At 49.6% G+C, this 26,937-nt stretch overlaps 1 protein-coding gene across 2 annotated transcripts in view; it reads right to left on the bottom strand.

Moving 5' to 3' along the window:
- The window catches only part of TCEA1 (transcription elongation factor A1), a 55,883-nt gene extending 33,565 nt beyond the window's left edge, over positions 1 to 22,318 (bottom strand). Inside the window, exons 1-2 of one of the 2 annotated variants that reach the window (XM_075353268.1) lie at positions 22,088 to 22,318; positions 4,116 to 4,178 (exon numbers count right to left, since the gene is read on the bottom strand). In XM_075353268.1, the coding sequence (XP_075209383.1) occupies positions 4,116 to 4,178; positions 22,088 to 22,162 (138 nt within the window). In that variant the 5' untranslated portion in view covers positions 22,163 to 22,318. The remainder of the gene's footprint in view (positions 1 to 4,115; positions 4,179 to 22,087) is intronic. The other variant, XM_075353267.1, reaches the window with a different exon arrangement.
- Between the last annotated feature and the right edge of the window lie 4,619 nt (positions 22,319 to 26,937).

Genomic DNA, 26,937 nt, shown 5'->3' with positions numbered 1-26,937 from the left:
CAGTCTATCAGTGCTGGCCGGTCTGCTAGGTTTAGAGCTTGAAAGAGCTGCCTGATGCTGGCCTACTGTTGGATCAGGGCATCTTCAGAGCTTCTTATCTCCTTTGAGGTCTCCATTTGCAGCATTAGAGAACGCACTGCTCAGGCCAATGATGATCCATGCCACCAGCCTAAACTGCTAATCAGGGAACCCCCACCCGCCCTGGCAAGAGATGACGCAGGGGAGCAGCGTGCTCCTGAAGAACAATTGGGGCTGGCCAAATCAAGATATCATGCAACCTTTATAGCACTGCTAGATACTTTGCTAGGAAACCAAGTTATAGTGTTAAAAACATATCCTGTGTTCTGTACAATGTAGAAGTATAAATAAGAGATCAATTGCAAAGTTTGTGTTCAAAGCACTCTGCAATATTATTCATTACAGATAAAAGAAAACCCTTTAAAAGGTCTCATGAGCTTTATAGTCACCTCCGAACAATACATGTATCCTACAAACAATTTAGAGACATTTTTAATACCCTGCATTGTGAAATGTGTTAAGGAGAAAAAAGTGTAAAGGCCACGTCTCACTAAGCAACACCGCTAGCAACATCGCTGCTGAGGCACGACTTTTGTGACATAACCGCAATGTTGCTAGCGATGTTGCTGTGTGTGACATCCAGCAACAACCTGGCCCCTGCTGTGAGGTCGTTGGTTGTTGCTGAATGTCCTGGACCATTATTTAGTTGTTGCTGTCCCGCTGTGAAGCGCACATCGCTGTGTGTGACAGCGACAGAGCAACAACTAAATGTGCAGGCAGCAGGAGCCGGCTTCAGCGGACGCTGGTAACTACGGTAAACATCAGGTAACCAAGAAGCCCTTTCCTTGGTTACCCGATATTTACCTTAGTTACCAAGCGCAGCATCGCTTCCATGCGTCGCTGCTGGCTGGGGGCTGGTCACTGGTTGCTGGCGAGATCTGCTTGTGTGACAGCTCACCAGCGACCATGTAACGACACTCCAGCGATCCCTGCCAGGTCAGGTTGCTGGTGGGATCGCTGGAGCGTCGCTTTAGTGTGACAGTACCTAGTTGGATGTTGAACCATTTGCGACCTAAAGAAAGTGTTTTTTCAACACAAAAAAAAAATTATAATAGAACAGCCCCTCCCAAAACACTCCTACAATATTCTCAATGTCAGAGTTTGTCAAATCCTGGGGTTATCAGGTTTGGTTAGAAGATTAGATTATAACAAAAAGGTTCCTATAGTTATAATGGAGGGCTAGTCTCATTTACCCTTCTAACACCCTCCAAGCAAAGGATTTACCAGCGGTCAGGACGCCCAACATGTTACAGTGTAAATCTTCTGCCAATCTTCATTTTAGTGGTGAGTGGTTAAAGAGGAAACCCCAATACCACGGCCCATTACTTCTTGTGTGTTTTCCCATTAAAGGAAAGTTACACAAAGAAAAACACACAAAGTGCAGCCCACAGAAAGGAAATTAAAGCCTGTGTATGTGCCAATGTATCAGGATCTACACAGCCACTGTATGAAGACGTGTATTGTGATCAATCACATGCTCTAGTCACCCTCAGGGACGAAGGAATCCTGGAAAACATCACACACACACACACACACACCTTTTTGTGACCAGATGAGCAAAGTTATGGCTCATGGATTTTGTTTGTTTTTTTATCTCCCTACAATCCATTTTCTTAATAATAAAAATAAAAGCCCTATAATATACATATAGCCCTGCCCATATTTTTGTTTTGTTTTTGTAACAAGAATGGCAGCATTGAGAATGAGACCCCAATTGAATGTATTTATGCCTAATATCAGTATGTCAGGAGTGAGGGTTCAACTCCTTTCAGATGTCCTTGGTGGGACTCCAGAGCTGAACCGTGACAACCACTGACCACCGCGGTGCCAAAACATGTAAAGTCACACAGATCTTGCATCTGTGCTCACTGAGGCTGCACACACGACAAAAGGTACACGCACACAACTGGCCACAGGCAGGATGCATCTGTCCACCATAGGGAGCCATTGTACAAAACACACTACATGGTATATACTTGTCTGTAGTGGCTCTCTGTATGGGAAATTACATGGTGCGCAGGAGTTATCCAGCAGGCGGAGGCCAAAAGGAACACATTTAAAACGGACTGTCAGCAGGTTTTTGCCACCTAATCTGAGAGCAGCATAACATAGGGGCAGAGATCCTGATTCCAGCGAAGTGTCACTTACTGGGCTGCTTAGTGTAGTTCTGATAAAATCACTCTTTAAATCAGCAGTAGATCATCATTACATGACTATTTGGGTAGCATATTCTGTATAAAACTGCTAGATCTGCAGCAGAGAAGGCATTGTTTTTATCAAAAAGACAGCAAACAGCTCAGTAAGTGACAAATCGCTGGAATCAGGGTCTCTGTCTCTACATTATGCTCTTCTCAGATCAGGGAGCAAAAATCTGGTGACAGAGTCCATTTAACCTGTTCGGTAAATGGGAGGCCTATGGCAACATTATAAAATAAATCGAAAAAAGCGCCAAAATGTATACGGTGTACCTAACCAAATACTAGGTATAATGCCTCCATAATCCCATGTACACATGCCAACAAACTAGAAAAACGTTCATCCTTCAGCTGACTGTATCCACTTATGTGAGCCATTCAATCATCGTTGTAGGGAGCATGTTACTTCATGTTAACTGGATGTGTTGCAGCCGCATGCACGCTGTATGGGGTCAGAAAGAATGGCCTGCATACCCCATACAGTTTTGTTGGCTTGTGTTTAAGGGAATCTGTCAGCAGGTTTTCGCTATTTAATCTGAGAAAAGTATAATATAGGGTGAATCTCAGGATGTGCCACTTATGCTGTAGTGTCAATATAATCTACATTTTATTAGCAGATTATCACTGACTAAAGGCCCAGTCACACACACGACTTACCAGCGATCCTGAAAACGATGCTACCTGATAGGGATCGCAGGTAAGACGCTGGGAGGTCGCAGGTGAGATGTCACACAGTCAGATCTTACCAGCGATGCAGGAACAATACAGGTCGCAGTAGCGACCTGTATAACGATCTCAGCAATCACTGTGACCCTGTCACACAGTGTCAAACACAGCGATGTGTCCTGCCCAGCAGGACATCGCCTTTGAAGAAAATGGCTTGGACCATTCTGCAACGACCGGCAACCTCACAGCAGGGGCCTGATCGCTGGTAGGTGTCACACATAACAAGATCGCTAACGGGATCACTACTGCGTCACAGAAACCGTAACTCAGCTGCGATCTCGCTATGTGTGACGGTACCTTAAAGCTCACATGCAGACCAGTCAGGTTTATCTGTGTAACCCACCCCCACCCACTGATTAGCAGCTTGTTGACAATGTACAGTGTCCACAGGAAGCTGACAGTCATAGTATGGTTATACACAGAGCAGAAGACTTAAGGTACCGTCACACATAACGAGATCGCTAGCGAGATCGCAGCTGAGTCACGGTTTCTGTGACGCAGTAGTGATCCAGTTAGCGATCTTGTTATGTGTGACACCTACCAGCGATCAGGCCCCTGCTGTGAGATCTCTAGTCGTTGCACAATGGTCCAGGCCATTTTCTTCAGAGGCGATGATGTCCTGCTGGGCAGGAACCATCGCTGTGTGACAGGGTCCCAGTGACTGCTGAGATCGTTATACAGGTCGCTACTGCGACCTGTATTGTTCCTGCATCACATTTTAGCTTGTTGTGTTGACATTGAACTGAATTGCACTGGAGCTGTGACGGATGCGGCAAACCAGCGAAAAGCCGCATGTGTGAAACTAGCCTTAGCTCTGATACATCTACATCAGACAAAACCGGGATTCTAGCAAAACTACACCAAGCAGCCCAGTAAGTGACAGAACCATGGAATTAGGGTCTCTTGCCCCATATTATGCTGCTCTCAGATTATACAGCAAAAACCTGCGGTCACAATTCCCTTTAAGGGGCACAAACCAGCAGAGTTTGACTTTCATACATTTGATGCGACAATCTGCCCATAAACAAGCACCAGTCTAAGCACTCGCTCTTTAGTCCACACGCTCTCCATCTGTACAGATCAGAAGATGTGTGTCGGATCTTGCCCGACTCTTACCTGAAGAAGCTCCAAAGTCATTGGAAGGTTTTTAAGTTCTTTGAGTAAGTCTAAAGCCCCAACCTATAGGAAGGAGAACAGAAAAAGAAAAAAAAATTAATGATTTGAAATCTCACAGAAGTCGCCAGGAGACATTACTACATATGTAAACTTTTCACTTCTCAAATGCTGAAAAAATAAAATTATTAGATGAGAGGATGCACTTTCCAAAGTAAATAAATGACAGTCAAATGTATGAATAAGTATAACTCAGGCTTCAGACACATCATGGTGCAGAGAACCCCATCGATCACTAAAATGAGGGGGCAGGGCTGGACTGCGGTGGTCCTTCTGCTGAAGGCGACTCCTCAGAGGCAGGGCCCATAGTGATGAGGATACATCAGTTTTGCTAAATCAAGGAACTGCAGCAGTGAATAGCAGCCACTGGGCTCATATGATGCGATTAGTACAGGCCACAAATTACACCCGAGAGAATAAAACATGACAAACGTGAGCAGTAAACGTTTCTTGTACACAGGGACACTCCCAGCCCAGAGCTATGGAGTCAGGCTATAGGACAATCCCACAGACTGTGCCGACCCAGGATCATGTCAGGGAAGCCCAAACAATAGCAGACAGACTGACAACAGAGGGGGTGCCAGAGGTAAGGGCACTTTCACACTTGCGTTCAGTGCAGTCCATCACTATGGAGAATAGCGCAGTCCGTTAACGCACTGCGCTATTCTCCATAGCATGGGTCCCCAATTCCAGTCCTCAAGGGCCGCCAACAGTGCATGTTTTCAGGATTTCCATAATAATAATAATAATAATAATAATAATAATAATAATAATAATAAATAGTTTATTTATATAGCGCCAAGATATTCCGCAGCACTTTACAATCCGGTGGGGGTTGTATAGACAGATACCAAACAAAATAGCACATAATTCAACAGCTACAGTAGGAATGAAGGCCCTGCTCGAAAGCTTACAGTCTATGGGGAAGAAGGGGGACACAAGAGGTGAAGCACACTTGTAGATCTGGCCGGCTATTGTTATGCTAGTTAATTAGTTACATATAAAGATGAATGATCTGGTCTTTTGACAGTAGCCTTTTGGGTGCCCTTACGTGCTATTGGTTGTATGTAGGATGTGAGGACAGAAATAAGAGAGAGAAGGTTCTGAGTAGCATTTAGACGGTGGGACGGGGGAGTTAGGTTAGTAAGTTATTATGATAAGCTTGTCTGAAGAGATGTGTTTTTAATGTACGCTTAAAAACTTGGGGGCTGGATGTTAGTCGCATTCTTTGGGGTAGTGCATTCCAGAAAACTGGCGCGGCATGAGAAAAAGTCTTGGAGATGGAGGTGTGAGGTTCGTATTATGGAGGAAGTTAGTCTAAGATCATTTGAGGAACGAAGGGGGCGGGTAGGATGATAAAGATGAGGGATGAGATATATGGTGGTGCAGAGCTGTGGAGAGCTTTGTGGGTGAGGGATAGGAGTTTGTATTGTATTCTGTAGCTGATAGGTAGCCAGTGCAGTGACTGGCACAAGGTGGAGGCATCGGTGAAGCGGCTGGACAGGAATATGACCCTGGCAGCTGCATTCAAGATGGATTGGAGAGGGGAGAGTTTGGTCCGAGGGAGACCAATCAAAGAGTTGCAGTAATCTAGGCGGGAATGAATAAGAGCGACAGTAAGGGTTTTTGCAGTTTCCAAATTAAGAAATGGTCGGATTCTGGAGATGTTTGAGATGTAGGCGACATGTGCGAGTGAGTGAATGTATATGGGGATGAAGGACAGTTCTGAGTCAAATATGACCCCAAGACAGTGAGCATGCTGCTTGGGAATAATGATTGAATCATCGAAGGTAATTGAGATGTCGGGTGTAGATTGGTTGGTAGAGGGAGGAAACACAAGAAACTCAGTTTTGGAAAGATTCAGTTTCAGATAGAGGGAGGACATGCTTTGAGAGACAGCAGACAGACAATACCTGGTATTTTGTAAGAAAGCAGGGGTGAGGATTGGAGATGATGTATATAATTGGGTGTCATCAGCATAGAAATTGTATTGGAAACCGAATCGGCTGATGTTTTGTCCAATAGGGGCGGTGTATAGAGAGAAAAGGAGAGGGCCCAAGACAGAGCCTAGAGGAACCCCGAAGGTGAGGGGGAGAGGAGTGGAGTAAGAGCCAGCAAAGGAAACCGTGAAGGAGTGGTCAGAGAGATAGGAGGAGAACCAGGAGAGAGCAGTGCCCTTGAGGCCAATAGAGCGGAGCATGGTGAGAAGTTGGTGATCCACAGTGTCAAAAGCAGCTGAGAGATCCAAGAGAAACAATAGGGAATAGTGGCCTTTAGATTTTGCTGTTAATAGATCATTTGAGACTTTGGTCAGGGCCGTTTCGGTGGAGTGTAAAGAGCGGAAACCAGATTGAGAGGGATCAAGAAGTGAGTTTTCAGATAAATAGCGGATTAGCCGAGTGGACCAAGCGTTCCAGGAGCTTAGAGATAAAGGGAAGGTTAGAGACTGGTCTGTAGTTAGCGGCACAGTTCTGATTGAGGGAAGGTTTTTTTAAGTAGAGGGGTTATGATGGCATGTTTAAATGATGAAGGAAAAAAGAGAATTTTGTTTACTTACCGTAAATTCTTTTTCTTATAGTTCCGTATTGGGAGACCCAGACCATGGTGTTTAGCTTCTGCCTCCGGAGGACACACAAAGTACTACACTAAAAAGTGTAGCTCCTCCCTCTGAGCTTATACACCCTCTGGTGAGCAGACCCAGCCAGTTTAGTGCAAAAGCTGAAGGAGAATAGCCACCCACAAGTAGGACAGAGCAAGAGCCGGAACAACCGGAGACTCTGTCCATGACAACAGCCGGTGAGAACACGCGGAACAAGAAAAAATGCCAACAGGCAACAGAGAGGGAGCTGGGTCTCCCAATACGGAACTATAAGAAAAAGAATTTACGGTAAGTAAACAAAATTCTCTTTTTCTTTATCGTTCCTTTGGGAGACCCAGACCATGGGACGTTCCAAAGCTGTCCCTGGGTAGGAAGAAACCGAAAAACTAAGAAGTAGGCAGAACCTAACTTCACAAATGGGCGACAGCCGCCTGAAGGATGCGTCTGCCCAAACTCGCATCTGCCGAAGCATGAGCATGCACTTGGTAGTGCTTCGAAAAGGTATGCAGGCTAGTCCAAGTGGCAGCCTGACAGACTTGTTGAGCCGTAGCCTGGTGCCTAAAAGCCCAAGAGGCACCAACAGCTCTGGTCGAATGTGCCTTGATCCCCGGCGGGGGAGACACCTGAGAACTCTGGTAGGCGTCCGAAATGGTCGATCTAATCCAACGGGCTAAGGTCGGCTTAGAAGAAGAGAGGCCCTTGCGTCGACCTGTGGTCAGCACAAAAAGAGAAGCGCACCGCCTAAGTGCAGCGGTGCGAGACACATAGATCTGGAGAGCACGCACCAGATCTAGAGTATGCAGCGCTTTTTCAAAGCGATGAACAGGAGCCGGACAAAAGGAAGGTAGGGTAATGTCCTGGTTAAGGTGGAAAGGAGAGACCACCTTAGGAAGAAAGTCCGGAGTCGGACGGAGAACCACCTTGTCTTGATGAAAGACTAAAAAAGGTGACTTCGAAGAGAGCGCAGCCAAATCAGAGACTCTCCTGAGGGAAGTTATGGCCACCAGAAAGGCCACTTTCTGTGAAAGACGATACAAGGAAACCTCCCTAAGAGGCTCAAAGGGGGGTTTCTGCAAAACCGTGAGAACCAAATTAAGGTCCCATGGATCCAAGGGCCGCCGGTAGGGCGGAATGATTTGAGACGCGCCCTGCATGAAGGTGCGGACCTGAGCCAGCCGAGCAAGACGTCGCTGGAACAGGACTGACAGAGCCGAGACTTGTCCCTTGAGAGAGTTGAGGGACAGCCCTAGCTGCAGACCGGACTGTAGAAAAGACAGAAGGGTCGGCAAGGAGAAAGGCCAAGGAGGATGGTCGGTAGAGCGACACCAGGACAGGAAAATTCTCCAAGTCCTGTGATAGATCTTAGCGGAGGAAGCCTTACGGGCCCGAGTCATAGTGGAGATGACTTCAGGAGGAATACCAGAAGCCGTCAAAATCCAGGACTCAAGAGCCACGCCGTCAATTTGAGAGCCGCAGAATTCGGGCGGAAAAACGGACCTTGCGAGAGAAGGTCTGGACGGTCCGGGAGATGCCACGGCATCTCTACGGACAGATGGAGCAGGTCTGGATACCAAGCTCGCCTGGGCCAGTCCGGTGCAATGAGGATGACTCGACGGCCCTCCATTCTGATCTTGCGCAGGACTCTGGGCAAGAGCGCTAGAGGGGGAAAACACGTAGGACAGACGAAACTGGAACCAGTCTTGAACCAGAGCGTCCGCGGCGAATGCCTGAGGATCGTGGGAGCGAGCCACGTAAAACAGGAACTTTGTTGTTGTGACGGGATGCCATTAGGTCCACGTCCGGAGTGCCCCATTTGCAGCAGATTGACTGAAACACTGCCGGGTGCAGGGACCACTCGCCACCGTCCACGGTTTGACGGCTGAGATAATCTGCTTCCCAGTTTTCCACGCCTGGTATGTGGACTGCGGATATGGTGGACTCCCGAGTCCTCCACCCATTGAAGGATGCGTTGTACCTCCAACATTGCCAGGCGGCTGCGGGTCCCGCCTTGGTGATTGATGTAGGCAACCGCTGTCGCGTTGTCTGACTGGACTCGAATGTGCCTGCCCGCCAACAGGTGGTGAAAAGCTAGGAGAGCTAGAAGCACAGCTCGGGTTTCCAGCACATTGATTGAAAGGGCTGACTCGGACGGAGTCCAAGTGCCCTGCGCTCTGTGGTGGAGACATACCGCTCCCCAGCCGGATAGACTGGCATCCATGGTGAGGATCACCCAGGACGGGGACAGGAAGGAGCGCCCCTGGGACAGAGAGAGGGGCCGAAGCCACCACTGAAGAGAGCTCCTGGTCTGTGGCGACAGAGCCACTAACCTGTGTAAGGAGGAAGGCCGCTTGTCCCAACAGCGGAGAATGTCCAGCTGCAGGGGGCGCAGATGGAACAGCTTCCATTGACGCCACCATTTGACCCAGCAGCTGCATCAGACGCCTGAGGGAAGAACGGCGGGGCCACAGCAGAGAGCGCAGTTGGAGGGACTGCTGTTTGACTAAGGGCAGCTTCACAAGTGCCGGCAGAGTCTCGAACTGCATCCCTAGGTACGTGAGCCTCTGGGTCGGAGTCAGAGTGGACTTGGGCAGATTGACAAGCCACCCGAATTGGGCTAGAGTGGCGAGAGTGAGCGAGACACTCCGCTGACAGTCTGCGCTGGATGAAGCCTTGACTAGAAGGTCGTCCAGGTAAGGAATCACTGCCAACCCCTGTAGGTGCAGAACCGCAATCACTGCTGCCATGACCTTGGTGAATACCCGAGGGGCTGTGGCCAACCCGAAGGGGAGAGCCACAAATTGGAAATGATCTTCTCCGATTGCAAAACGTAGCCAACGCTGGTGTGAAACTGCAATTGGCACATACAGATAGGCATCTCTTATGTCGATGGACGCTAGGAAATCCCCTTGGGTCATTGAGGCAATGACTGATCGCAGAGACTCCATGCGAAAGTGCCGCACCTGAACATGCTTGTTGAGAAGCTTGAGATCCAGGATGGGTCGGAATGTACCGTCCTTTTTGGGGGACTAGGAAGAGATTTGAGTAGAAACCTCTGAACCGTTCCTGGGCGGGAACTGGTACAATTACTCCGTTGGCCTGCAAGGATGCCACGGCCTGTGAGAAGGCGGCGGCCTTGGAGCAGGGGGGAACTGGGGGTTGAGAGAAAAAATCTGTTTGGCGGTCTGGAAGAGAATTCTATCCTGTAGCCGTGGGAGAGGATATCTCTCACCCACTGATCGGAGACGTGTTGAAACCAAGCGTCGCCAAAGTGGGAGAGCCTGCCACCGACTAAGGACGTTGCTGGGGCGGGCAGATAGTCACGAGGAGGCTGCCTTAGTGGCAGCACCTCCTGCGGTCTTCTGTGGACGCGCTTTTGGGCGCCAGTTGGATTTCTGGTCCTTGGCTGAGTTAGTGGACGAGGCCAAGGGCTTAGAGGATGACCAGTTGGAGGAACGAAAGGAGCGAAACCTCGACTGATTCCTACCCTGGGCAGGTTTCCTGGTCTTGGTTTGTGGCATGGAAGTACTCTTCCCGCCAGTAGCTTCCTTAATTTCATCCAGCTGTTCTCCGAACAGCCGGGACCCAGCAAAAGGGAGCCCAGCAAGGTACTTCTTTGAAGAAGCATCTGCCTTCCACTCTCGAAGCCACAAGATCCTGCGGATAGCGAGGGAATTAGCCGAAGCCACCGCAGTGCGGTGAGAAGCCCCCAGCATGGCAGACATGGCATAAGATGAAAAAGCCGAAGCTTGGGAAGTCAAGGCAACCATTTTGGGCGTAGATTCCCTGGTGCGTCTCCTCCAGAGAAGCAGATATGGCTTTGAGAGCCCACACTGCTGCAAAGGTCGGGGAAAAGGAGGCCCCCGCCGCTTCATATACGGATTTGGCCAGAAGGTCAATCTGACGGTCAGTGGAATCCTTAAGGGAGGTGCCATCAGCCACCGACAACGGTCCGGGCTGAGAGCCTAGACACCGGGGGGGGGGGGGGGGGTCTACCTTTGGGGACTGAGCCCACTCCTTGACCACCTCAGGTGGAAAGGGAAAACGGTCATCAGAACCACGCTTTGGGAAGAGTTTGTCAGGACAGGCCCTGGGTTTGGTCACAGCAGCCTGAAAACTGGAGTGGTTAACACTCCTTGCTCTCTTAGGCGAGGTAAACTGGTGCTTTTCTGCCAGAGAGGGTTGCTCCTCTGAGACTGGCGGATTGAGATCCAGTACAGAGTTAATGGAAGCAATCAAGTCACTAAAATCTGAGTCACTTTCGGACAGATCAATGGGGTACATGGAGTTAGCCTCCGAACCCCCTGTAAAGGCATCCTCCTCATCCTGCGAGTCCGCTTTTGAATCAGAGCCGCGGGAGGAGGAGGGAGAGGTAACCCTACGTCTCTTCTCAGGAGTACGGGGTCTGGGACCTGATGATGAATCCTCTGTGAGCTCCGGTCCTGAGAGAGACCTAGCAGCAGAGGCACCCTGTGAGGGGGGCTGATGCAGATTCAGCAAAGTCCTGGACAGAAGTCCCATGGACTCAGCAAAAGACTGGGAGAGAGACCTAGAAAAGGATTCTACCCAAGCCAGGGGTTCAGCCACAGGAGCAGCCTGAGAGACCACTGGGGGTGAGACTCCAGGCTGTGGCACCGCCAAGGTAGAGCAGGCATCACAATGTGGATAGGTGCTCGGTTCAGGCAGCAGGAGCTTACATGCAGCGTATACAGAGTAAAGCTTTGGAGCCTTGCTCCTCGTGTGAGACATGCTGCTGAAGTGGGGGCTCTGCCAGAGAATGAACCCCAGAGAGTATACACAGAGGTCCACAACCAGAACCGGTTGTGGCTTACCAGACCACTGTGCTGTGTAGAGCGGTGTTGTGTGCCCTCCAGATCCCGAAGCCCGGACCCCCAAACACAGCACCTCTCAGCAGGGATGCAGAGACCAGCTCTGAGTGAACGCTGAGAAAATGGCCGCCGGAGCGAAGAGAGGGGGCGGAACTGGCATGAAGAGCGGGATCTGGAGGGCCATAGAGACCTACAGGGGAGGAGACACTCACAGCAGTGGGGAGTGTCCCTCCCTTGTGCAGAACGGCCGCCGGGAGGAGCCGCGCTGTCCCTCTGCATGAGTGACATGTGAGGGCAGCGAAACGAAACTAGGCCTCCGGTGAAGCCGGGGCCTAAATTTGAGCGGCGAGGCCGACACCCAGGCACCATCGGCGCGGTTCTCGGGCGATAGCTAGAGAACCCGCCGGAAATGTCAGTAAATACAGCAAACACACTCTCCCCAAACAATACAGCACAGGGACCCCCAAATATAAACATCTCAGTTACTTAGCTGCTGAGACGCAGGGCCATGTCCCTGGGGATGAGTGCTCCGGTCCAGCAGGGTCCTAAAGGGCTGCGGATGGAGACCGGTCTCCTGCCAGGCATGGAGACCGTGCTGGCTCCCACTTCAAGCCAGAGCCCAGGAGGGATGGTGAAGGAGCACGGCATGTAAGGCTCCAGCCTAGGAAACCAACCTTACAACACCGCCGACACAGTGGGGTGAGAAGGGACATGCCAGGGGTCCAGACGTGGACCCGCAGTTCTTCAAACTCATTCCAAAAGGAAAAAAATCATATGAGAGTGCATGTGTGGATGTATGCCTCCTGAACACAAAGCGATAAACTGGCTGGGACTGGCTCACCAGGGGGTGTATAAGCTCAGAGGGAGGAGCTAGACTTTTTAGTGTAGTACTTTGTGTGTCCTCCGGAGGCAGAAGCTAAACACCCATGGTCTGGGTCTCCCAAAGGAACGATAAAGAAAGATACCTGATGAAAGAGAGAGGTTAAACATTTTGGTTAGACAGCTGGGGAGAGAGCCTGAAGGAGATGTGAGGGAAGAGGGTCACTGGTGCATGTTGTTGGGCGGGAAGAGGCAAGGAGACGCGTCACTTCTTCTGTGACAGGCTCAAATATTGATAGTGAGCTTGAGGTGTGGGAGAGGAGGGGATCCAGGCTCTGAGGGGATTTTTCAAAGATTTCTTTGCGGATGTCGTTGATCTTTTGTAAGAAGAAAGTGGCCAGATCATCAGAGCTTAGGTTCGTGGCCGGGGTCTGTGCTTTAGGGCTCAGGAGGGAGAGGAAGATTTCAAAGAGTCGTTTAGGATTGTTGGCTAGTGAAGAGATGAGATTGGTAAAGTATACTTGTTTAGCCAGATGGAGAGCAGAGTTGTAGGTTTTGAGCATGAACTTATAGTGGATGAAGTCTTCAGCTAAGAAGGATTTTCTCGAGACGCTCAGCACACCTAGAACAGTGCTGTAGGAAACAAGCGCCAGCCATTATTCTGCTTGGCATGAATTGATTCATCAGTGAACAGCGATGAGGCCCACTGGTCCCTCTTCCAGCTAGACAATGTTTGTGCCTGGTGGTGTGGTCAGGTACCCTTGCAGGTTGTCTAGCATGCAGACCACGCTGATGTAAATGTTTTGAATGGTCTGATGTGACCCTTAGGTGCCTCTCACCTCCCTTAAATGTGCCTGGAGTTGTGTGGAATTCATAATCTGGTTCCAGAGGACATTGTTCATAATGAAGTGGTCATCAGTGTAGGATGTGGCCAAAGGATGTCCACTCCTATGCCTTTCTGTGACTCTTCCAGTCTCTCTGTATCGCTGTTGCAACCTGCTGAGGACACCAAGCTCAGTGGCCACCTCCGTTTGAGAACATCCTGCTTGAAGCCTCACAATGGTGAGGTACTTAATTGTTAGGTGTCGTTTTTTTGCTCATGATGTCAAAATGTGAACAGCGTGATGAGGAGGACTGTTTAAATGCCAGTTGTAATTGAACCCCAAAATTTAGTGGGGCGATTCATGGATCAAACATCTGTTGTCAATTTTGCCATTAAGCTTTTTGTTACAGAACAGCAAGCAGTGCAAAAATGACTGAAACATTGACCAGTTGGACATGTGCATTCAAAATGTTTAGATCACAATAAGTTCACCTGAAAATGTTAGAGCGCATTTTTGGATCATCTTCACATTTTCATCCTAAAGCCAAATATCCCTAACTTTTTGTGACTAGTGTATATGATCACGGCAATAGCACATGGGTTACATATGGCAGGACACACACCTGCTGAGCAGGTATGGATGCGCGGCATACAACAAAGCTGTTCTGCAGCAGCTGGCCACCAACAGAAGGCTTTAATACAATTCAGTTTATATTAGGGAAGCAGGCTATTTAGTAATTTCTAGGACTTCCCAATAGGTCACCTAGAATATATGTAGTGCTGGAACTGATCCAAGTGGATCCCTTTACTATGCGTGTCTTTGGGACCATGATCACCAGTACAGGGTTATTTGGACGCATGCAGGGTTTGATCTGTTCAAGCCTCCACACTTTGGTGGTCCCCAGCGGCCTCTCTCTATTTCCCTGCAGGGATGCAAAACACATGTGACTGCTGCAGCCAATCACTGTCTGCATATACAGCATGCAAACACCAAGGACAGTGATTGTCTCGTGGTCACATTAATGTACAGCATGTCAACACTACAATAAACGCTGACCACTGAGCCCACCGGAGCAAAAATCTCTATACACATTAAAGTCAGCTAAATCTGTCAATTTCTGCAGGATCGGCCAACCATTGGATGTAGAAGACCCTCCCGACCCTCTTCTGATAGATTACATAGGGGAGCTGAGGATCAGGAGTTTGAATGCAAGGTGAATTTGTCAGGCGATTCATGCTGACCAAGCCGCGGGTAGCACAGAGTCCAGCTGCACCATTACAGCCAGGTAAAAAAGGTTTCTCTGAACCACTCCAGCATTTTAGAGAAAATATTCTTTGAAATCCAGAGAACAGACTGGTCTAGTGCATCCTCTTACCAGCACCACTGCTGGCTATTGCCAGGTACATGCAAGGGAGAGGCCTGTCAAACACTTAAGGGGGCTTTACACGCTACGATATCGTTAATGTTTTGTTGTTGGGGGTCACGTTGTTAGTGACGCACATCCGGCGTCATTAACGATATCGCAGCGTGTGACACTGACCAGCGACCTTAAACGACCTCAAAAATGGTGAAAATCGTTCACCATGGAGACGTCGTCGCAAACTCAAAAATCGGTAAGGGTTGTTTATCCAGGTGGTTCATCGCTCATGCGGCAGCACACATCGCTATGTGTGACACCGCAGGAGCGAGGAACGTCTCCTTACCTGCCGCCGGCCGCAATGCGGAAGGAAGGAGGTGGGCAGGATGTTACGTCCTGCTCATCTCCGCCCCTCCGCTTTGATTGGCCGGCCGCTTAGCCGCTGTGATGCCGAACGTCCCTCCCCCTTGAAGGAGGGATTGTTCGGCAGTCACAGCGACGACGCCAACCAGGTATGTGTGACGCTGCCGTAGCAATAATGTTCGCTACGGCAGCGATCACAAAATCGCATGCGCGACGGGGGCGGGTACTTACACGCTCGCTATCGCTACACATTGCTAGCGATATCGCTACCGTGTAAAGCCCCCTTTAGAGAGGCCCAACAGGACCCCTTTAATGAAAGGGCTCATAATGATAACTCCAACTACAGACATGATTTTAAGAAAAACTTTATGGTAAGAAGAAAGAAAAACAGTACCCAAAAGTGCATACAGTACATAAGTAGCAGGTAACACCATCTGCACCACTGCCGGGAGTGACCCATTGTTTACCCATTGATCGGGGTGTGAAGTCCTAGATGCAGAGTCTATAGGGTGCTTTACACGCTGCGACATCACTAGCGATAGCTAGCGATGTCGTGCGCGGTAGCACCCACCCAGTCACTTGTGCGACATTTGGTGATCGCTGCTGTAGCGAACGTTATCGCTACGGCAGCGTCCCGCGCACATACCTTTACAGCGACGTCGCTGTGACCGCCGAACAATCCCTCCTTCAAGGGGGAGGTGTGTTCGGCATCATAGCGACGTCTCTGCGGCGTCATTAAGCAGCCGGCCAATAGCAGAGAAGGGGCGGAGATGAGCGGCCGTAACACACCACCCACCTCCTTCCTCATTGCTGGTGGATGCAGGTACGGAAATGTTCGTCATTCCTGCGGTGTCACACACAGCGATATGTGGTGCTGCAGGAACGACGAACAACATCATACCTGCAGCAGCAACGATATTATTGAAAGGAGCGACGTGTCAACGATCAGCGATTTTTGACGCTTTTGCGATCATTGATCGTCGCTCCTTGGTGTCACATGCTGCGATGTCTCTAACGGCGCCGGATGTGGGTCACTAACGACGTGACCCTGAAAATACATCGTTAGCGATGTTGCAGAGTGTTAAGCACCCTTATGGGTCTCACTCCTGTATAGGACAAATATACCTATTATATGCTCCAGTCTAGACATTGTAGTGGATTGGCAGCAGAATCATAACAATGGCTTTTATATTTCTGGGGTTTCAGGTCAGTGAAGCACTAGGGATGTGTCCAGCCACTCCATACTAGTGCATGACACTGTAGACCGGCCATCTTTGTCAGTGTCAGACATAAATGCAGCCCCGCGCTTCATCCGGACCTCACGCTTTACTCTTCTCCTCCTGCATGTATTCCGGTCACCAGCTAAGAACAGGAATCCAGAGATAGGTGATCAGTGGAGACCACCATGGTCTATGTTACCACCATACAGTGGACAGGTGCCGACTTGTTTAGTCTGGAATACCCTCTGTGTGTACAGCCCTCTATGCCCTGTGTACACACACTCACATCCGGCTTTGTGCCATCACATAATGAACCTCATCACTATCACACATTGATATGAAGCAAAAAAAAAAAAAATGCTTTGAAGGTTCAAATCTTAATAAACAGCATGTGCAGAACTCCGAAAACTCATTCACTGTCAGGACTGAAATATGCCACAAAAACAGTATGCGACCTAGCCCAAAGTGGGGGTTTGTTTCTTTTTTTTCCATATGCAGCATGTCAATTCTTTCATTGTTTGTCATCCGTTCAAGTAAATGGGAATGAACGCAAGCAAAAATGTGTATTGTATGCAGCGTTTCTCCTGCCAACACTAACATACCAAGATACCCTACACGGATTGATCACCTGCTGATGAAAGCTACAATAGTGAAAGTAAAAGTTAGAAAGTGACAGTACATGAAGTTGCAAAGAGGGAAGCCAGAGTCCAGACCGAGCAGCGGAGGAACACCGTGTCCACAGGACACCACATCTGCCAATCCTTCCTCAGCAGGTGATACCAGCGTTACTCCAAAAATAAGACAGGAGAGGGTTTATTTTCAGGGGAAGTCTTTTTTCCTCAATCAACAAGTCACATTTATTCTTGGAAAACAAATTAAAAAAAAAAAATAATTGACATTTATTCAAATACAATCATATCACATTCTGGAACATCAAAATAATTCTCCAATCCCTGTAACACATGGGTATTATAGATAATCAGAAAAAAAAAATGAGCAGCACTCTAGAAAAAAAAAAAAATATATATATAGGAAAAAGTGGACTTTAATAGTGTTATGGCAACATTTCGGTTGATAAATGTTGGCAGCAACCAACACATTGCCATGTCACATGAGCTATTAAAGTCCACTTTTTCCTGTTTTTATCCTAATAGATAGCGATGACAGATAAATAGATACACGATCCTGTCTCCTCTTCAGCTCTAGACTCCTGCTGTTAGGAGACCTTTGGTGACATCATGTTCATGTAAAGGTCCTTTAGCTGTGTTAACCTCAGAATAGAAATTATGGGGGTCCCTGAGAGTGGGGCCCTGAGAAATTACCCAGTTTGACTTCCTCTAATGCCGACTAACTATGGCTTATATTTGTTTTGAAGTAGGGCTTATATTTCCCTGCAAAATCAGATTCGGGCTTATTTTCGGGAAAACAAGGTATCAAGGGAAACAGGCAGGACATTATGTTCTGAAAGGGAAAAGCCGCTGCCCGAAGGGTCTCCTCATTAGGAAGACAGGCACGCTCCGTCAAGCAGAGTCTGTATGTGTGTAATGGGGGTCAGGAGAGATTGCTGCTGGCCAGACAAAGCTATTATGGGAGTATGGGAACCTTAATATGCACTACATGTCTAGATACTAACAATAAGCTAGGTCTATATTCTGACAACATCCCCCCACCCCCCAGGAAGTATTGCTCTTACACACTGCGCTCTACACGTTCAGTGATCTCAGCGGGGCTTACATCCAACCCCCCCCCCCCTCACAAAATGGAACTCAGGTATATGCACCGACAAGGGCATTGACTATAACGATGCAGACAGTCACCATGCACTCTGTCGTGCACCATTTTCAGGCAAATACGCCTACTGGTGGCAGACACTAGGGCAGTCTACTAAGCCTGGGTGTCAGCCTTCAGTATGTGTATACAGCCAAATATGGTGCACGACTGCGCGCACGGTGACTGCACCAATAGTCAATAGGCCGCCGACACATACACCAGAATCCCATTTGGATTAGATTTAAGCCCCGATGGGCTCACTGAACATGGAGGAGACCGCAGTGTGAAGTGGCCCTAAGGTCTCCATACACGTACCGGAGGCACGGACGTGTGAAAGTCAGTTTTGCTCACGTACCGGAGACGCGTAGACCCATTAAAATCAACGGATCTGCGTTCACGTGCGTATTCTGCCATGGACCGTGTGGAGCATACGTGTGCCCGTGTGCTCCACACGTCAACATGTCCATTTTCTCGCCGGCATCACGGGTGTCACACGGAACACAAACAGACCACACAGATGTGTTCCGTGTGACACGGACCAGAGAAAACATGTATCTGCGAGGAAAAAAACCCCAAACCTTTACTCACCTTCTCCTGCCTCTCCCGATGTTGTCACTTGCTGCCGACCGCCGCTCATTAAATATTCACTTCACTGTGGACGGAAGCAGAGGGGAGTCGGCAGGACCGAAGATCAGCACCACGGACAGCAACGCCAGGGACAGGTGAGCTTTAAGTTCCCGTTCTCCGTGTGTTATCACAGATAACACACGGGAACACACGTGTGCCATACACACAGCACACCGAGGGCAAAACGCACCTTTGACATGTCCGTGAAACACATGCGTGATTTTCACAGACGTGTAAAAGAGGCCTTAGAGAGAACTGCAGCAGCCCTCTGTACTGGCCTGCAGAGTGGTCACAGGGATGGCAGCCTGTATTCTGTGTCTGAAGGGCAGACAGTGGGGCCAATAAACTGACTGGCACCACAGCCCCCGCCTCCAGCTGCCAAACAAGGCCCCCCCGCCTCCAGCTGCCAAACAAGGCCCCCCCGCCTCCAGCTGCCAAACAAGGCCCCCCCGCCTCCAGCTGCCAAACAAGGCCCCCCCGCCTCCAGCTGCCAAACAAGGCCCCCCCGCCTCCAGCTGCCAAACAAGGCCCCCCCGCCTCCAGCTGCCAAACAAGGCCCCTCCGCTTCCAGCTGCCAAACAAGGCCCCCCGCCTCCGCCTCCAGCTGCCAAACAAGGCCCCCCGCCCCCGCCTCCAGCTGCCAAACAAGGCCCCCCGCCCCCGCCTCCAGCTGCCAAACAAGGCCCCCCGCCTCCAGCTGCCAAACAAGGCCCCCCGCCTCCAGCTGCCAAACAAGGCCCCCCGCCTCCAGCTGCCAAACAAGGCCCCCCGCCTCCGCTTCCAGCTGCCAAACAAGGCCCCCCGCCTCCGCTTCCAGCTGCCAAACAAGGCCCCCCGCCTCCGCTTCCAGCTGCCAAACAAGGCCCCCCGCCTCCGCTTCCAGCTGCCAAACAAGGCCCCCCGCCTCCGCTTCCAGCTGCCAAACAAGGCCCCCCGCCTCCGCTTCCAGCTGCCAAACAAGGCCCCCCGCCTCCGCTTCCAGCTGCCAAACAAGGCCCCCCGCCTCCGCTTCCAGCTGCCAAACAAGGCCCCCCGCCTCCGCTTCCAGCTGCCAAACAAGGCCCCCCGCCTCCGCTTCCAGCTGCCAAACAAGGCCCCCCGCCTCCGCTTCCAGCTGCCAAACAAGGCCCCCCGCCTCCGCTTCCAGCTGCCAAACAAGGCCCCCCGCCTCCGCTTCCAGCTGCCAAACAAGGCCCCCCGCCTCCGCTTCCAGCTGCCAAACAAGGCCCCCCGCCTCCGCTTCCAGCTGCCAAACAAGGCCCCCCGCCTCCGCTTCCAGCTGCCAAACAAGGCCCCCCGCCTCCGCTTCCAGCTGCCAAACAAGGCCCCCCGCCTCCGCTTCCAGCTGCCAAACAAGGCCCCCCGCCTCCGCTTCCAGCTGCCAAACAAGGCCCCCCGCCTCCGCTTCCAGCTGCCAAACAAGGCCCCCCGCCTCCGCTTCCAGCTGCCAAACAAGGCCCCCCGCCTCCGCTTCCAGCTGCCAAACAAGGCCCCCCGCCTCCGCTTCCAGCTGCCAAACAAGGCCCCCCGCCTCCGCTTCCAGCTGCCAAACAAGGCCCCCCGCCTCCGCTTCCAGCTGCCAAACAAGGCCCCCCGCCTCCGCTTCCAGCTGCCAAACAAGGCCCCCCGCCTCCGCTTCCAGCTGCCAAACAAGGCCCCCCGCCTCCGCTTCCAGCTGCCAAACAAGGCCCCCCGCCTCCAGCTGCCAAACAAGGCCCCCCGCCTCCGCTTCCAGCTGCCAAACAAGGCCCCCCCCCTCCGCTTCCAGCTGCCAAACAAGGCCCCCCCCCTCCGCTTCCAGCTGCCAAACAAGGCACCCCCCCTCCGCTTCCAGCTGCCAAACAAGGCACCCCCCCTCCGCTTCCAGCTGCCAAACAAGGCACCTCCCCTCCGCTTCCAGCTGCCAAACAAGGCACCCCCCCTCCGCTTCCAGCTGCCAAACAAGGCACCCCCCCTCCGCTTCCAGCTGCCAAACAAGGCACCCCCCCTCCGCTTCCAGCTGCCAAACAAGGCACCCCCCCTCCGCTTCCAGCTGCCAAACAAGGCACCCCCCCTCCGCTTCCAGCTGCCAAACAAGGCACCCCCTCTTCCCACTGGCACACTGTGCACACTACCTCATGGCAGCGATGCCAAGAAACTTACAAATCATGCTGTGGAGCAGGACACCGCTGACAGACTGGTGACAGCGCCACAGGCCGGTTGTCAGAATCAGTACTGCTCACAACCAATAGTAACATAGTGCAGCCCCCCAGACACCTCCACTTTAGTAAATAAATGTATTTCTGAAACTACCAATTATCAGTCATCTTGTATGAGTTCTTTAATTTGTGATGTTCCTCTCTTACTCCTCCTGGAAATGTATGAATAACCTGACAAACTGTCTCTCCAGTAAGGAGTCAAACTCTAGCACCACCTATTGTAAGTAGCAATCCTAAAAGGCAAAAGTGGCTTTTTAACAAGCCTTTTCATAGGACTTCATAGTCATATGAAAAGGCTTGTTACAAGCCACTTAACTTTTAGGATTGCTACTTCCAATAGGTGGCGCTAGAGTTTGTCTCCTTACTGGAGAGACAATGCTAATATTTCCCAGAGGACAGAGAGTAGTAGAGAATGGGTTTCACAGCCGCGCCAAAAGACTACTGGATTCTTCTCAGATTAATGTTTCTTTTATTTCATAACAGGTCAAGTCTACGCGTTTCAGAAGGACACAGCTCCCTTCTTCAGGACAAACCAGAAAAGAATCATCAAATTGAGATTTGATGATTCTTTGCTGGTTTGTCCTGAAGAAGGGAGCTGTGTCCTTCTGAAACGCGTAGACTTGACCTGTTATGAAATAAAAGAAACATTAATCTGAGAAGAATCCAGTAGTCTTTTGGCGCGGCTGTGAAACCCATTCTCTACTACTCTCTGTTATCTGCCTCTTGGGGACCGCTGCCGGGACTTGGTGTTACATGCTGCTATAGGTGTTGTGACTGTCACAACCCGAATTGGTGAGTAGGATTATTCTTTGCTTCACCCTATATATATTGGGGTAAGACCCTATTGCGCTTTCTTTTTCCACAGTTTTCACTTAATATTTCCCAGAGGGGCATTGCAGCTATAAGTCCCCTCACTGACAACCTGACAAAGTGACACCACGCAGCAGTCCTTACACTGACAGTCCAATCAGCGCTGACCCTCATACGGAGGATGGTAACACTGTCTATTCATGCATTTCCAGGAGGAATAACCGAGGATCGGCAGTTATAAGCAGAGATGCTCCAGAATTAGCATTTCATGGGGTCTAAGTATTCAGGAAAGCAGAGGCGCCAGGAGACAGCGAGCAGGGTGGGGAAGCCCCCGCAGACGGGGCCCCTGTGCAGTCGTGGTACCGGGGTCGGCTATGGCAGCGCTTTCCTGCTGCACTGACGGAGGATGCAGGCTCCTGTGCGGCTCTATGGGCCTTGTCCTCCCGCAGTCTTCTACACTATGCTGCCTGTCCGGCTGGGGCTCGGTGTGAGCTGCACTGACCGTGTTCTTCTTCTGCACCATCCGCTCCATCTTCTTGGCGATACGGATGATCTCCTCGCCGCCGGCCGCGCTCATCTTGGCTTTGCCCGCACAGCAGCGGCGCTCACACCTCCCGGAGCCGCGATAACACCGCTAGAAGGCAGAGGTAATTTCCCGCTTAGAGCGTCCTCCACACACCGCGGCCGGAAGCTGCTGCCGACACTGCTGGAAAGCGAGCCCGCGGCTGTGTTGTCAGTGCACGCGGGCCCCGCCCCTTCCTGTCACTTGTCCTGGCGCCTCCGACCGCCCCTGTCACTCCAGGCCTGACACTTCCTGGAGGAGTCTCCAGGCACAGCGCGCCCCCTGGCGGCCGGAGGTAGAAGTGCAGCGCGCTATAAGACTGCACTGTGCAGACAGCCTGGGTGTATGAAGGAGGGGTCAGCTGTATACAATTATTATTATTATTTTGTGGAAAATAAATAAGTATTTCAAATGAAATGTAGAGAAGAAATGAAAGTTGAATTGGCACAGATTATGCACAAATTGTATACATTATTAGAGGGGCTGTCCATTACTCTGTCTGACTACCCCTTCTAAAATACTCTGTCAGCCTTGTAAAATAAAAGCACAATATACTTGTATCCAGTACTGTGCCAGTTAGGTATCTAGCACTCATGTGACATTGTAATACCACATAACCCCTGCAGACAATCAGCGACCAGTAATGGGCAGCAGCGCTCACACCTCCCAGGATGTCCGCCTGCAGGGAATGTGAGCAAAGTAGGTGAATAGCGGCCATTGACCAATGTCAGACGAGCACGGGACACTAATGTAGCGCCCCTGAAGCCATCAGGGAGCAATAAGGTATTGCATCCCCACCAGGATGCAGGGGCTACCTCCAGGGACCCAGAACCCCAGTGCCGGTCACACACAAACACTCACAAAAATCCCTGTTTTTCCCCACCATTCCCCCATAGAATGGTACAAGGCTAGGCTTGGACCAGTAGATGGCTGCCTAGAGGTGGAGCCAATCCAGTCCACTAGACAACCAGGTGGGAGGGGAAGACAGTAGACAGTCAGGAAGACAGTAGTCAGTCTAGCAGTGACAGTGGAAGTGAGCAGACGCACTGACCAGGAGTAAATAGTGACCTGAGGGCCCAGGCGGTTGGTTGCCGGTGGAGTACGGTGGAGTACTCCCGGAACTACGCACTAACGGGGTACAGAATCCTAGGTCAGGCAAAAGCTCCAAGCAGACCTGATAAAATCTGCACAGTGAGGGGACCATCAAGGACCTCACTGACCTTGAAGTTCGGGACTCAGTAGCAAAGGGAGAACCAGGGACAGGACCAGAGACTCCAACCCCACAGGGTTCACGCTACCGTCATACGGACTGCTTAAGAAGACAACCAGGAGGGGACCCCCAGCCACTCTACGCCACGGGGACCCACTAACCAACGACAGGTGCAGGGCAAAAAAACACTAGTGCAGGCCCTATCAACCCCCGTCTCGACTACTCAACCTCTTGGTCTGTGGCCTCCCTTCTAGCACTCTCGCACCCCTACAATCTATCCAAAACTCTGCTGTCCAACTAATCCACCTATCTGCCCACCATTCCCCGACCTCTCTTCTCTGCCAATCCTTTCACTGGCTTCCCATTGCCCAAAATCTCCAGTTCAAAACCATGGCATAGAAAGTCATCCACAACCTGTCTCCCCATACATCTGTGACCTAGTCTTCCTGTGCTTACCTGCACGCAACATCTGAACCTCACAAGATCTCCTTCTCTACTCCCCTCTCATCTCCTCTTCCCACAATCACATCCAAGATTTCTCCCCTCCATCCCCGATACCCTGGACTCTCTACCCCAATATATCACACTTTCGCCTACCATGGAAACCTTGAAAAGGAACCCACCTCTTCCGACAAGCCTGCAACTGGCAATAACCCTCAATGCATGACCATTTCCACCCTCACCTACTGTATTCTCACCCATCCCCTGTAGACTGTGAGCCCTTGTGGGCAGGGTCCTCTCTCTATACCAGTCAGTGACTTGTATGGTTTATGAATATTGTACTTGTTTTTATTATGTATACCACTTTTCACCTCTAAAGCACCATGGAATGAATGATGCTATAATAAATAATATATTTGTGCAGTTTTTTTTATTGGTTGAAAATTTGGGGGGCTCAATTCATCAAACAAACACTCCACTGCTGCTACTTTCACACAGGAGACAAAAAGTCCCCTTTTATTGTGATCAACAGGGATCACAGTATCCAGACCCAAAAGATTGTATATTTATCACCTCACTCTCTAAATAATCCCTAGACCTTACACGACTATTTCTGGGTAGAAGCCAAAGTAGTCTGGCAGTCCAGAGTAGGTGACTCAGGGTCTACAGTAGATATCCAGTCTAGAGGATGTCAGGTACTCAGCAACTCCTGGCTCAGGCCTCAGGGTCAGACGTCTACAGACCACCAGAGCTTTTCTGCAGTTCCTTTGCTGCTGTCTAACTCTGGACATTGTGGTGGTCGTCCCCCCTTCCTTGACTGACTTAGATATTGATGGTCTATCCTAAGCATAGGTCATCAATATCTTAGTCCTGCACAACTTCTTTAATGATTACTGGTGGCCTGAGCTCAAGAAATACCATTGAGAATGAAGCGGCTTTCTCTTTACAGTTTCTTCCTCTGCACAGGGGGCTTCCGCAGCCATCTACTGCTACTCAGTGCCATTTGAGTGAATTTGGTTCCATGCACAGTTGGATGGTTGAAAATTTCACTTTGCAAGTAAAACAATATGTGAGGCCCCCATCTGACTATCCGTGTGTGCATGTATATAATCCATGTGACGTAGCGGAAAAAAAAATGCATGACACGGAAAATGATGGATTTTATGTGTTAAAGATGTGCAAAGATACAGAGATAAATGATAGCTAGATAGATTATACAGCTATTAACCAAATAATTAAATGAAAAAACAAAACAAAGGTATGTAAGGTCCCTCCTTTATTGATAACCAGAAAAGGTAAAGCAAATAGCTGCAGGCTGATATAATCAGGCTGGGGAGGTCCATGGTTATTAGGCCCTATCCAGCCTAAAAATGCCAGCCCAATATGCTCTAATTCTGGCACTTAGCCTTGGCTCTTCCTGATGCTCTCATGCGGTGGCAATCGAGATGTTTTGTGGCGTTGATGGCAGCTGTGTAGTGTTCGAAAAGCACAGGATTAGTAATGGAGAATTGTTAATCAGACACCCCATTACTAACCCAGTAACAAATACATTAAAAAAAGACACAAATATCCCTTATCAAAATAAACCTTCCCCGAAACTTTCCCAGTTTCCCACTTTATTTAAAAAATAAATCCACACATTTCTGCGTAATTCAGTGAATCCACCGCTGTGCTCCGCAAGGCTTGGCGCCTCTGAAGAGTGGTGACATCAGTAACTACCACTCTTCAGAAGTGCCTGTTAGAAAAGTCTATGAAGTTTCAGAACGATGCTCCATAAGCTTTGTTGTAATCACTGGACTATGTCAGACCTGGGTGGGCATTTTTTAAATAAAGTGGTGAACAAGGGTAAATGTCTTGTTTTATTTTTCTGTTTGTATTTTTTTTCATGTTTTCAATTGTGGACTACGGTGGATTTGGGGGCAACAGCGGACCTGCATGGATTTTTTTGTGATAAAGTGGGGAACAAGGAAAAGTTTTAGGGAGTGTTAATTTTAATAAAGGATTTTGTGTTTTTGACTACTGGGTTAGTAATGGAGGTGTCAAATAGACACCTATTACTAACACCAGGACTTGATGCCAGATGTGTTTTGAGACACCGCCACTCACATGAACCCTAAAGATCATTACCCTGATTGCCACTGTACAAGGGCATGGGGAAAAGCTAAGGCAAAGTAACAGAGTTGGCGTATCTCATGTGATGCTCTACTTCTGGGATGGCTGCAGACTGGTATGTTTAGGCTGGGAAGGGCCCAATAATCATGGACCTCCCCAGCCTGATAATATCAGCACACATCTGTCTGCTTTACCTTTGCTGGCTACACAGGTCTGCAAGGGTAAAATAGTTTGAAGAGTAAGAGGTGATTTTTATAGACTTTTGATCGTTGAACGCAGTAAAAACATCTAAAAAATTCCATCACGTACCATTTTTTTCCCCACAAACATTAACTACATAAGCTTTTTCATGCAAAATACGTTTGCTACATTTGCAGTTGTTCTGTAGTAAAGAAACAACGAAGGAACATTACGGACTTCGTTAGAAAAGTGTATTATGCGTACTTTGGTGTAACACTAGGTGAGCAGGACAAGCCATGAGCTCCACATGTAGTGTGTTATGTTTGTGCAGAGCTATGACAGTGGTCTAAAGAGAAGAAAGAGAGCTTTTGTTTCGTTGTGCCTATGATCTGGGAGGAACCACAAAATTATAGTAATGACTACTTCGTACTACTTTGTACGTGCAGTGTGGAGGGATTCAACCTTAAAAATAAAAAGGAAATTATATACCGGACATCCCATCAATACCTGTTCCTTCACCTCCAGAGAAACTTGAAGATACACCTCATTCAGAAGATTCAGGACATCAAGAGCAGGATTCTGATGAAGACTTTCACACTAGTCTCAACAAGCCACAGCTTTTTTTCACACCTCGAATTAACCCCTTCAGCCCCTGGGCGCTTTCCGTTTTTCCGTTTTGTTTTTTTTGCTCCCCTTCTTCCAAGAGCCATAAGTTTTTTATTTTTCGGTCAATCTGCCATATGAGGGCTTGTTTTTTTGCGGGATGAGTTGTACTTTTAAATGCAACCATAAGTTTTACCATATAGTGTACTGGAAAACAGCAAAAAATTACCAAGTGTGGAAAAAC

The sequence above is a fragment of the Anomaloglossus baeobatrachus genome, chromosome 6 (genome assembly GCF_048569485.1).
Source record: "Anomaloglossus baeobatrachus isolate aAnoBae1 chromosome 6, aAnoBae1.hap1, whole genome shotgun sequence".
Taxonomy (NCBI): Eukaryota; Metazoa; Chordata; class Amphibia; order Anura; family Aromobatidae; genus Anomaloglossus; species Anomaloglossus baeobatrachus.
The sequence above is the reverse complement of the archived record's forward strand: the minus strand, read 5'-3'. Positions and strand labels throughout refer to the sequence as shown.